Below are 12,226 nucleotides of genomic sequence, written 5' to 3'. Positions count from 1 at the left end.
AGAGAGAGAGAGAGAGAGAGAGAGCAGAGAGAGAGCAGAGAGAGAGCAGAGAGAGAGCAGAGAGAGAGCAGAGAGAGCATAGAGAGAAGAGAGAGAGAGAGAGAGAGAGAGAGAGAGAGAGAGAGAGAGAGCATAATGACTAATCACCATCCTCAATGAGTGCATTCTGATTCTGCCAAGTGCATTCTGAATACATAACAATCCCCAATGAAGAGAGATGTGGCACTCAGCCACTAAACCCTGGATCACCATACAAATCACTATCCACACGTCATCATGTGTTTATCCTCCATCTATAACAGCTATGATTGGATGCTCAGGAAGCCTTTGTGATTAGCCTGTGTGATCTAATCAGCCCATACACATATGATTAGTGGTAGAGAACGGGGGCGATGTATATCACTATGTGTGAGATGGGACGTCTCAGCCTTCCATTTCAACAATACCCATCTTCTGGGTGTGTGTGTGTGTGTGTGTGTGTGTGAGAGAGAGAATGACAGAGAAAGCGAGATGGGCTCCTACTTTTCAACACAACAGAAATTGATTCAATTAACACAACTGGGAGAGGGGCTGATCCCAGTCGTGCACAAACACACGTACATATACACAAACACACACACTCTGCATAATTTCACCAGCGAGCCCCGCCGGCTGAGGCAGGGTTAATTGAAGAAGTGATCTCTTTAATAGAGTGTGTATGGGGAATAGGGGTGCAAGGCTAAGGGTCTCAGGTGTGTGTTTGGGGTTATTATTACATCATAGCATTATTTCACCCACTCCCCAACCCGCTCCTGGTGCATAATGTGTTAGTATCATGACAGGCGACACCCATGGGAGGCTCCAGGGAGATTCCACAGGGATCCAACTACCCCCCTGCAACATGGTCCCTAAGCAGTAATCCTGCATGTTTATTAGTTAATATAATGGTGTGTGTGTGTGTTTGGGGTTGTAATATTGGGAGGGAGGAGGAGAGGTGGGATGGGATGTGAGATGACAGTTGGGTCTGGGTGGTTTAGGAAGAGGAGGAGGAGGAGGAGAAGAGACTGTTGCTCTCTGATGGGATGGCCAGATCATATATCAGAGCAATGCTCAGGGTTACAATGTGATTCTCCCTACAGTAAATAATATAATATATACATATGCTACTTAGCAGATGCTTTATCCAAAGTGACTTACAGTACAGTGAGTACTTTTATTTGAGCAGAAAGGGCATTGAAACATTAGTTTCAACCAAAGGTGAATGGGTTCTATGCTAACTGTACATAGGGGGCATAGAAATAGAATTAGAATAGTTCCTCTATATCTAGGAGGGTGAATGGGTCTGTGCTGTATTCATAACAACCCATTAGGATGACAGTTAGCAGAGTCTAATTCCATTCAGAGTGCGCTTTGATCCCATTCTATATTCCATATTTCTGTATTCCATTATAACAAGACAGACGTGGGACTTCTGGAGGCTGTCAAGAGGGGAAATCTGTCTGACCAAAGTCGACAGTAATCAATGATATTCATGTTTTACTAGGTCACCAAGACATTCATAATATATAAGTGGGTAATCTCTTCCACTAACGATGGTGTTGTACAAAATGTACGTCATATAAACTGACCTGTTGGACCCAAAGTGAACAAATGACTGATGTAGACAGGAGATAATCGCCACGAGGTAATACATCATTCAAATATAACGTCATCTAATGTTAGTTTGGTAAAATGATGAGAGGAACGTTTTGGAGTGGGATGAGTGTGAATCTGCGGGATGTTTCCAGTCCCCCTCCTTTCCTCCTTACATCCCACTCTCCTCCCTCCTCGCTCCCTTTCCTCCCTCCTCCCTCACTCCCTCTAACAGGCTTTGAGTGTCTGAGTCTGTTTTTTGTCAAGGAGAACGCACCCTGCCTTCCCCCTCCTTCCCCTCCCCAGCTGAAAACTGAATTAACTTCTGTCTTCATTATCTCATTCCGGTTTCCAATCAGGCTTCTAATCCATTCTACCTCGCTGTCTCGACCACCACACCCACGACATCCCACTCGCCGCCGTGACATTTCATTTAAGCGTCATGCGGCAGGCAGACCCCCCCCCCCCTCATTTGGAGGGCTGCTGGCTTAGGTGTCCACATTATTTACACCATAAGGAGCAAGCGAGCGTCGCTCCGTTCCTATTTCCACCGGTCCATCATTCCGGCTCGCTGGAGGGACGGTTGCCAATAAGGGAATGTACCAATCAGCAGGATTTGTCATAATGGGATTGTCTGTCTGTCTGTCTGTCTGTCTGTCTGTCTGTCTGTCTGTCTGTCTGTCTGTCACTGTCTGTTCATGCGAGGTGTACATAAGACTGGCTTGTCTGGTGTATGTCCAGGTGAAGGTTTGCGTGTGCGCGCTTGTGTGTGTGTGTTTGCATATTTCAAATAGTGTCATGTTGTCCATGTCTGGAATGGAGCTGGACATACTGTATGTGTGTGTTCTGAGCATGTGTGTCCACCTATGTTAATGCCTGTGGTCTAGTGTGTAAAACTCCCTATGAATGTGAAGACAGATGGACATCTGAGTGGAGCACATCAGATCTTAACTCCTCTCCTCTGCTCAGACAGAGAGTTGCCATGGCGTTACGACCGCCTGCCCTTTGTTGGTCATCTCCCTCCCTTGGCTGATTACTTCTGGGGTGTCTATTCAGTCAGGCCCTGATCCTCTGTAATGACCTGGAAGTGCTCTGACAGGCCCAGTCTATTACAGGGGTCACAGGTTACCGGGTCAGAGCCAATAAGGCGGAGAGGAGGGAGAAAGTCATGACTACAAAAGCAATAGTGATCGTCATCACTGCTGGTTCTACAGGGGGATAGGAGCAATGATATAGTCGGGTGTGACAACTGCCCTTTTCCAAATGTTTTCTGAACGGTGTATGGAGGGGAGGGTATTTTCAGTTCCCCCTATAAGTGTGCTGTAGCTATAGAAATAGAATAAACAGAGTTCACTTCTTCTGAATGAACAATTTGCTTTTCTTGGACAATGCTGTTTTCTATTCTATTATATTCTATTGTCTGAACGAAAGCTGTAATTCTACAATAGAAGATTCAAACACTAAAAACATTGCATCTAGGGTTGCAAAATTCCTGTAAATTTCCCCAAATTCCCCAGTTTTCCAGAAATCCTGGTTGGAAAATTCTTGAAATGACGAGGAAATCCAGAAATCCTCCAACCTGGATTTCTTGGAAAACCAGGACATTTTGGGAAAGTTACCGACATTTTTGTACTGTATAGGGTCCTGATCAACCCTGATTGTACTGTCTAGGGTCCTGATCAACTCTGATTGTACTGTCTAGGGTCCTGATCAACCCTGATTGTACTGTCTAGGGTCCTGATCAACTCTGATTGTACTGTCTAGGGTCCTGATCAACCCTGATTGTACTGTCTAGGGTCCTGATCAACTCTGATTGTACTGTCTAGGGTCCTGATCAACCCTGATTGTACTGTCTAGGGTCTTGATCAACTCTGATTGTTCTGTCTAAGGTCCTGATCAACCCTGATTGTACTGTCTAGGGTCCTGATCAACTCTGATTGTACTGTCTAAGGTCCTGATCAACTCTGATTGTACTGTCTAAGGTCCTGATCAACCCTGATTGTACTGTCTAGGGTCCTGATCAACTCTGATTGTACTGTCTAAGGTCCTGATCAACTCTGATTGTACTGTCTAGGGTCCTGATCAACTCTGATTGTACTGTCTAGGGTCCTGATCAACTCTGATTGTACTGTCTAAGGTCCTGATCAACTCTGATTGTACTGTCTAAGGTCCTGATCAACTCTGATTGTACTGTCTAAGGTCCTGATCAACTCTGATTGTACTGTGTCTACATGAAAGGATGCTGCATCTGAAGATAACAATCACTCTTTATATTTTCTACCTTTGTAGGGGATTTCAAACTGAACATCCATTTATGTTTTTACTCTAATGACTGTTTTGAGATCAAAACCGACTTTACTCTTTTGCTCAGAACATCAAATCAAACTTTATTTGCCACATGCGCCGAATACAACTAGTGTAGACCTTACTGTTGAAATGCTGACTTACAAGCCCTTAACCAACAGTGCAGTTCAAGAAGAGGAAAATATTTACCAAGTAGACTAAAATAAAAAGTCATAATAAAAATGAACAAAATAAGAATAACGAGGCAATATACAGGGGGCACCAGTACCGAGTCAGTTTGCAGGGGTAAAGGCTAGTTGAGGTAATATGTACATCTAGGTGGGGGCAAAGTGACTGTGCGATTGAGATTATGTCATCTGTGGATCTGTTGGGGTGGTATGCAAATTGGAGTGGGTCTAGGGTGTCCTGGAGGATGCTGTTGATGTGAGCCATGACCAGCCTTTCAAAGCACTTCATGGCTACCGACGTGATTGCCACGGGCGGTAATAATTTAGGCAGGTTACCTCTGCTTCCTTGGGCACAGGGACTATGGTTGTCTACTTGAAACACATAGGTATTACAGACTCAGTCAGGGAGAGGTTGAAAAAGTCAGTGAAGACACTTGACAGTTGGTCTGCGCATGCTTTGAGTACACGTCCTGGTAATCCGTCTGGCCCAGCGGCTTTAAAGGTTTTGTTCACATCGGCTACCGAGAGGGTTATCACACAGTCATCCAGAACAGCTGGTGCTCTCGTGCATGCTTCAGTGTTGATTGCCTTGAAGCAAGCATAAAAGGCATTTAGCTCGTCTGGTAGGCTGGGCAGCTCGCGTCTGGGCAGCTCGCGTCTGGGTTTCCCTTTGTAGTCCATAATAGTTTCAAGCCCTGCCGCATCCGACGAGTATCAGAGCTCGTAGTAGGATTCAATCTTAATCCTGTATTGATGCTTTGCTTGTTTGATGGTTCGTCTGAGGGCATAGCAGGATTTCTTATAAGCGTCCAGATTAGTCTCCCGCTCCTTGAAAGCGGCAGCTCTAGCCTTTAGCTAGATGAGAATGTTGCCTGTAATCCATGGCTTCTGGTTGGGATATGAACGTACAGTCACTGTGGGGAAGAAGTCATCGATGCACTTATTGATGAAGCCGATGACTGATGTGGTGTATTCCTCAATGCCATTGGATGAATCCCAGAACATATTCCAGTCTGTGCTAGCAAAACTGTCCTTTAGTGTAGCATCCGCGTCATATGACCACTTCCGTATTGAGCGAGTGACTGGTACTTCCTGCTTTAGTTTTTGCGTGTAAGCAGGAATCAGGAGGATAGAATTGTGGTCAGATTTGCCAAATGGAGGGCGGGGAAGAGCTTTGTATGCATCTCTGTGTGTGGAGTAAAGGTGGTCTAGGTTTTCTTTTCTCCTGGTTGCACATGTGACATGCAGGTAAAAATTTGGTAAAACTGATTTAAGATTGCCTGCAGTCCCCGGCCACTAGGAGCGCTACTTCTGGGTGAGCATTTTCTTCTTTGCTTATGGCCTTATAGAGTTGGTTGAGAGCGGTCTTAGTGCCAGCTTTGCTTTGTGGTGGTAAATAGATGGCTACGAATCATACAGATAAGAACTCTAGGTAGATAGTGTGGTCTTGTGGTCGAAACCTTATCATAAGGTACTCTACCTCAGGTGAGCAATACCTTGACTTCTTTAATATAAGACATCGCACACCAGCTGTTATTGACAAAAAGACACACACTCCCACCCCTTACCAGAGGTAGCGTCTCTGTTCTGCCGGTGCATGTAAAATCCCTCTATATTGTCAGTTTCTTCGTTCAGCCAAGTCTCAGTGAAACATAAGATGTTACAGTTTTTAATGTCCCATTGGATAATCTTAATAGTAGGTCATCCATTTTATTTTCTAACGATTGCACGTTAACAAGGAGAATGGAAGGCATTGAGAGTTTACTCGCTCGCCTCCGGCTTCTCAGAAGGATCCCCGATCTGCGTCCCCTTTTCCGGCGTCTTTTCTTCATGCAAAAGGCGTGGATCTGGGCCTGTTCCAGTGAAAGCAGGATATCCTTCTCGTCGGACTCGTTAAAGGATAAAGTTTCTTCCAGTCCGAGATGAGTAATTGCTTTTCTGATGTCCAGAAGTTATTTTCGGCCATAAGAGATGTAGCAGCAACATACACAATAAGTAAAAAAATAAGTTACACAAAACGCAAATCAAATGTAAAACATTGCACAATTGGTTGGGAGAATGTAAAACGTCAGTCATGTTCTTCGGTGCCATGTATTAGTCTATTAGTCTATTGGCTGGAGAAATCAACATAGTCCATTTAGAAATGTCAAAGGATGTGCGTGTTCATTCAATAGCTTGGCAGAGGCTTTTAAGCCTGCTAAATCAGAATTCTGCCTCTTCTATCTCTTCCCTTTGTCTGCGGCCATCAGACATTATTGAAACGGACTGATACGCGACTCTGAAAAACATTCTGCCTGACTGATCCAACGGCATCATCAGTCCTACGCGTCAACGACCTAAACCAACATGATCGGACACAACACGTGTGCAATACTGTCAGGTTGCGTGCGTAGACATCTTGTGAAGCCTCTCTAGTCTCTTTGGTACTTTTACTCTTGTAATACTAGTTTAGGTGCTTTCCTACCGTCAACTCTGACTTGCAGAGTTCTAATCAAAGTCTGATTTTTAATGAGTTTCTGTTTCCTTCAGTGTTTGGGGGGAAATAAATGTGGCAGTGGGTAAAGGTGCTGTCTGTCTGTCGAATGGCGGCGTTTGGAAACAGAGACAACAAAGACAGCTGCTGATGACTCTTGAACTCAGAAGGCTGGAGGAGCGAGGGAGGAGGGAGGAGGGAGGCGGGAGATATGGTGAGGCAGGCGGTATAGATAGAATCAGTTAAACAAATAAACAAACTCAAAACACAAATCTCCCTCCGGCTCTGTCTGATGAGATCAGGAGGTCTATTTGAGAAAAGAGCCGTGAGTGGTGTGTGTGTGTGTTTTGCAAAGAGACCTTTACAGGGTAATCTATTTGATGAAACATTTATGAGGTTGAGCCAGCATTTTGACTGGCTGATTAGCTGCAAAAGTTTACCTGGAAATGGAATGACACTCAGGTGGAGTGAGTTTACCTGTGAGTGAGTGTGCAATATGAATTTATCTAGTGTACCGTCTACATTATGGTAGTACCTGGAAGTCAATCATCTCAAACATGTATTTACCTGGAAGTAGATACTCTAATAGTTAGAGCCTAATCTGGACCATCGGTTTACCTCAAACTGAACACTATGCAGCATAAAATGTACATGGAAACATGGTGCACCACACTGTATTATACACTATGAGAGGGAATAGTTTAGTTTTGATATTGCAAATACACACTGGAGGGGAAAACAAACTACAGTTCATTCCAATCATCCATGTTGCTTGTCTCAAACAGGCTTTGTTGGTACACTAGCAAATCACCAGTCCCTTCTGTACAGCGTATTGGGAGTTATCTTCAATCTTCTCCATTACGGATCAGTGTACCCTATAGAAATACAATGAATTATACTCCTACCCTCTCTGTCCTGAGTGAACATGGGTATGACTCCACCTCTAGATATGTATGTCCCTTGTAGTATAGATATGTGTGTTCTAGATAGTGATGCATGTAACTGGTCGTATAGATATGTGTGTTCTAGATAGTGATGCATATAACTGGTCGTAAGTCAGAATGTAGATATGTAAAAAATATATATATATATATACACACACACACACACACACCTTTATTTAATTGGGCAAGTAAGTTAATAACAAATTCTTATTTTCAATGACGGCCTTGGAACAGTGGGTTAACTGTTCTAGATAGTGATGCGTGTACCTGGTAGTGAGCAAGCATGTTGAGTCTCTTCCAGTCGCTCTCAATCTTGGTAGAGAGGTCTTCGTCCATCAGGATCGTACGCTGACCTCTGCCCTGGCGCCACTCTGTGAGGGGGCAAAGGTAAAGACAGGTTAGGGCACTACAGGGAGAAAGAGAGATTTATATCCAGCCTGCTCAGAATGACCTTTTCCACAAGATGCAGTGATCACTATCACATAGTGAATCCATGTCACGCTCTCTTTTTGTGCACTCCTTTGATGTCACACACGCAGGTTGGCATTTATTGTCATGAATCTTTCCCTGGTGGCAGCTCTGTAGAGTGGTCACTGACTGACACAGCCACAAAGTCATCAAATCTGATTTTAAACCTATTTTTACAATATAGCCAGTTTTGACTTTCTAGATGGCCCGTGTAGTGAAGAATTGCTCATTTCTGCCTCCAGGGCAAGATTCATGACAGTGAATGTCAACCTGGGTCACATACACACTGGTTCTGCAGTAGCCATGTATGTCTGGATGGTGGGAAGAGAAGGGGAGTGGCTACAGTGAAACAGATCTGGAGTTCCTGGAATCCTTCCTTTGAGGCCAGCATGAGATTCCCAGGCCACAAAGTAGCGATACCGAGAAGTAGAACGAGTGTGACAATGAGTGTTAGTAGCAAGAGAGAACGAGAGGGAGGACAAGAAGAAAGAGGGAAAAGAAAGGAAGGAAAATTAATCACCCACTCTGCTCTTTGATAGAGAGCGGATCGGGGGCCTTCGCTGGGCCCTCTCGATCGATGGATGTGATTACCACTGCTAGCCAAGGTCCCTACTTCCTCTTTTATCTGTGGCGGGCCCCTGGCCCCCACGCTGAGTGCTCTCCACCATCGACCAGCGCTAAACCCCCGCTGAACTGTCTCTTATTGTCATTACTGGGAACTAGCTAGGGCAGGAGAAACCACACCACTGCTACCCCATTCAGCTGGACTTTCAGTCTCAGCTAGAAATACCACACCGTTGCACCCTCAGGAGACACCCTACCAAAGCATCCTAAAGAGTAATCCAACCACAGCACCGTTCAAGAGAAACCATACCACCGCACACACTCGAGATACAACACCACCTCCAACAGATACGCCACCCCAAAGACATACGAAATAGCCCACCATCCTCACCACTGTAGAGAAACCCCACCACTGTATTCCCTCACATTATAATGAAAATAAAATATATTGTGGAAAACAAACAAGGAGGTGATATTCTTTTGTTTGCCGCATTTGAGTTTATATAAGAATGTGTCACTGTGTCGGTGTTGTTCCCGCCTGGCGTCCGTCACTGTCATCTCCTATTCCAATCACAAATAGACCAACAAAGCAGCAATCACAGGGCAGATGATGAAACACGTCCTAGGAGGGGTGCGGAGAACAACTTTGGCATCAGAAATCTCCAGGAAACACAAAGCCTCCTATTGTTTTCTCTCTGTACTGTACATCTTTCCATCAACATGCAAATGACCTGAATCTCCAGTTGGGCCAGAGTAAACAAACCAAAGGAAGAGGAGAGAGCGAATTGGAAAAAAGGAGAGGAAAGGATGAATTTGGAGAAAACCAGAGTAAGATGAGATTGCCCCTATATCCCAATCCTCCCAGGTCTCTCTGTGTGGAGCCCAGTGTTGTAGATAAAGGCTTTGGGGAGTGGAGGGATTCTAGAACATCGGAGCTCCTACAGTGAAGGTTAAGGTTGTTGAGGTAGTGTTGTTATACTGCAGAGGGGGAAGCAGTGAAGGTTGTTGAGGTAGTGTTGTCATACTGCAGAGGGGGGAAGTAGTGAAGGTTGTTGAGGTAGTGTTGTCATACTGCAGAGGGGGGAAGTAGTGAAGGTTATTGAGGTAGTGTTGTCATACTGCAGAGGGGGAAGTAGTGAAGGTTATTGAGGTAGTGTTGTCATACTGCAGAGGGGGAAGTAGTGAAGGTTATTGAGGTAGTGTTGTCATACTGCAGAGTGAAGGTTATTGAGGTAGTGTTGTCATACTGCAGAGGGGGAAGTTGTGAAGGTTATTGAGGTAGTGTTGTCATACTGCAGAGGGGGAAGTAGTGAAGGTTATTGAGGTAGTGTTGTGAGACTGCAGAGTGAAGGTTGTTGAGGTAGTGTTGTTATACTGAAGAAAATGACAACCCAGTCTACTGAGAACAGGAAGTAAGAAAGAATGAGAGAAGAAGAGAAAGCTGGAGAGAAAGAAAAGAAGGCAGATTTCTTCGAAAGTTTCACAGAAAAAAAATTTAAGATTGAGGAGGTTTGGGGATCTGAGAGCCTCTCCATTGATTACTTGATCAATCATGTGAGTCAGATTGTGGTCAACAGGGCTGGATCGATGGGGAGTCGGAGACGGAAGAGAACAATCACACAGCACCAGACATAGGAGCCAGAGAGAGGTCTGCTGGACTCAACTCTCCTGAGATCTATGGAGGGAGGCTGGTGTTGAGTCTCTCTGAACACTACTGTAATTTGAAGAAGAAGTCTTGAGAATCAATGGGTGTAGATCACAGGTGTCAAACTCATTCCACGGAGGGCTGAGTGGCTGCGAGTTTCTCGCTCCTCCCTTGTACCAGATTGATGAATTAAGGTCACTAATTAGTAAGGAACTCCCCTCACCTGGTTGTCTAAGACTTAATTGAAAGGAGAAATCAAAAAGCAGAAGACACTAAGCCCTCTGTGGAATGAGTTTAACATCCCTGGTGTGGAGGAACACGAGAACTCTCACAATGGCCTCCACATGTTCAATAACTGAAGACTCATCAACACCGATTTGTCCACGTGATGGAAAACTCAATGTTCGTCAATTAAAAACAGAAAATACAATATATATTTGCAATATTAATTCCAGGTGTTAACCTTTTCAACTTCAGGGAACATTTTCTCCATTTGTACCCGTATATGGTTGCTGTTTTGTACCGGTATATGGTTGCTGTTTTGTACTGGTATATGGTTGCTGTTTTGTACTGGTATATGGTTGCTGTTTTGTACTGGTATACGGTTGCTGTTTTGTACCCGTACATGGTTGCTGTTCTGTACCTGTATATGGTTGCTGTTTTGTACCGGTATATGGTTGCTGTTTTGTACCCGTATATGGTTGCTGTTTTGTACTGGTATATGGTTGCTGTTTTGTACCCGTATATGGTTGCTGTTTTGTACTGGTATATGGTTGCTGTTTTGTACTGGTATATGGTTGCTGTTTTGTACCCGTATATGGTTGCTGTTTTGTACTGGTATATGGTTGCTGTTTTGTACTGGTATATGGTTGCTGTTTTGTACCCGTATATGGTTGCTGTTTTGTACTGGTATATGGTTGCTGTTTTGTACCCGTATATGGTTGCTGTTTTGTACTGGTATATGGTTGCTGTTTTGTACTGGTATATGGTTGCTGTTTTGTACCGGTATATGGTTGCTGTTTTGTACTGGTATATGGTTGCTGTTTTGTACTGGTATATGGTTGCTGTTTTGTACTGGTATATGGTTGCTGTTTTGTACTGGTATATGGTTGCTGTTTTGTACTGGTATATGGTTGCTGTTTTGTACCGGTATATGGTTGCTGTTTTGTACCGGTATATGGTTGCTGTTTTGTACCCGTATATGGTTGCTGTTTTGTACCCGTATATGGTTGCTGTTTTGTACTGGTATATGGTTGCTGTTTTGTACCCGTATATGGTTGCTGTTTTGTACTGGTATATGGTTGCTGTTTTGTACTGGTATATGGCTGCTGTTTTGTACCGGTATATGGTTGCTGTTTTGTACTGGTATATGGTTGCTGTTTTGTACTGGTATATGGTTGCTGTTTTGTACTGGTATATGGTTGCTGTTTTGTACTGGTATATGGTTGCTGTTTTGTACTGGTATATGGTTGCTGTTTTGTACCGGTATATGGTTGCTGTTTTGTACTGGTATATGGTTGCTGTTTTGTACTGGTATATGGTTGCTGTTTTGTACTGGTATATGGTTGCTGTTTTGTACTGGTATATGGTTGCTGTTTTGTACTGGTATATGGTTGCTGTTTTGTACTGGTATATAGTTGCTGTTTTGTACCGGTATATGGTTGCTGTTTTGTACCGGTATATGGTTGCTGTTTTGTACTGGTATATGGTTGCTGTTTTGTACCGGTATATGGTTGCTGTTTTGTACTGGTATATGGTTGCTGTTTTGTACCGGTATATGGTTGCTGTTTTGTACCCGTATATGGTTGCTGTTTTGTACTGGTATATGGTTGCTGTTTTGTACTGGTATATGGTTGCTGTTTTGTACCGGTATATGGTTGCTGTTTTGTACTGGTATATGGTTGCTGTTTTGTACCGGTATATGGTTGCTGTTTTGTACTGGTATATGGTTGCTGTTTTGTACTGGTATATGGTTGCTGTTTTGTACCGGTATATGGTTGCTGTTTTGTACTGGTATATGGTTGCTGTTTTGTACTGGTATATGGTTGCT

The 12,226-nt window shown here is 43.9% G+C and overlaps 1 protein-coding gene across 1 annotated transcript in view; it reads right to left on the bottom strand.

The window, feature by feature from the left end:
* The window catches only part of LOC139392961 (plexin-A4), a 141,577-nt gene that overhangs the window by 34,273 nt on the left and 95,078 nt on the right, over positions 1-12,226 (bottom strand). The window contains exon 22 of the mRNA XM_071141271.1: positions 7,767-7,870. Within this exon, the coding sequence (XP_070997372.1) occupies positions 7,767-7,870 (104 nt within the window). The remainder of the gene's footprint in view (positions 1-7,766; positions 7,871-12,226) is intronic.

This window comes from Oncorhynchus clarkii, chromosome 33, assembly GCF_045791955.1.
Source record: "Oncorhynchus clarkii lewisi isolate Uvic-CL-2024 chromosome 33, UVic_Ocla_1.0, whole genome shotgun sequence".
Lineage (NCBI taxonomy): Eukaryota > Metazoa > Chordata > Actinopteri > Salmoniformes > Salmonidae > Oncorhynchus > Oncorhynchus clarkii.
The sequence above is the reverse complement of the archived record's forward strand: the minus strand, read 5'-3'. Positions and strand labels throughout refer to the sequence as shown.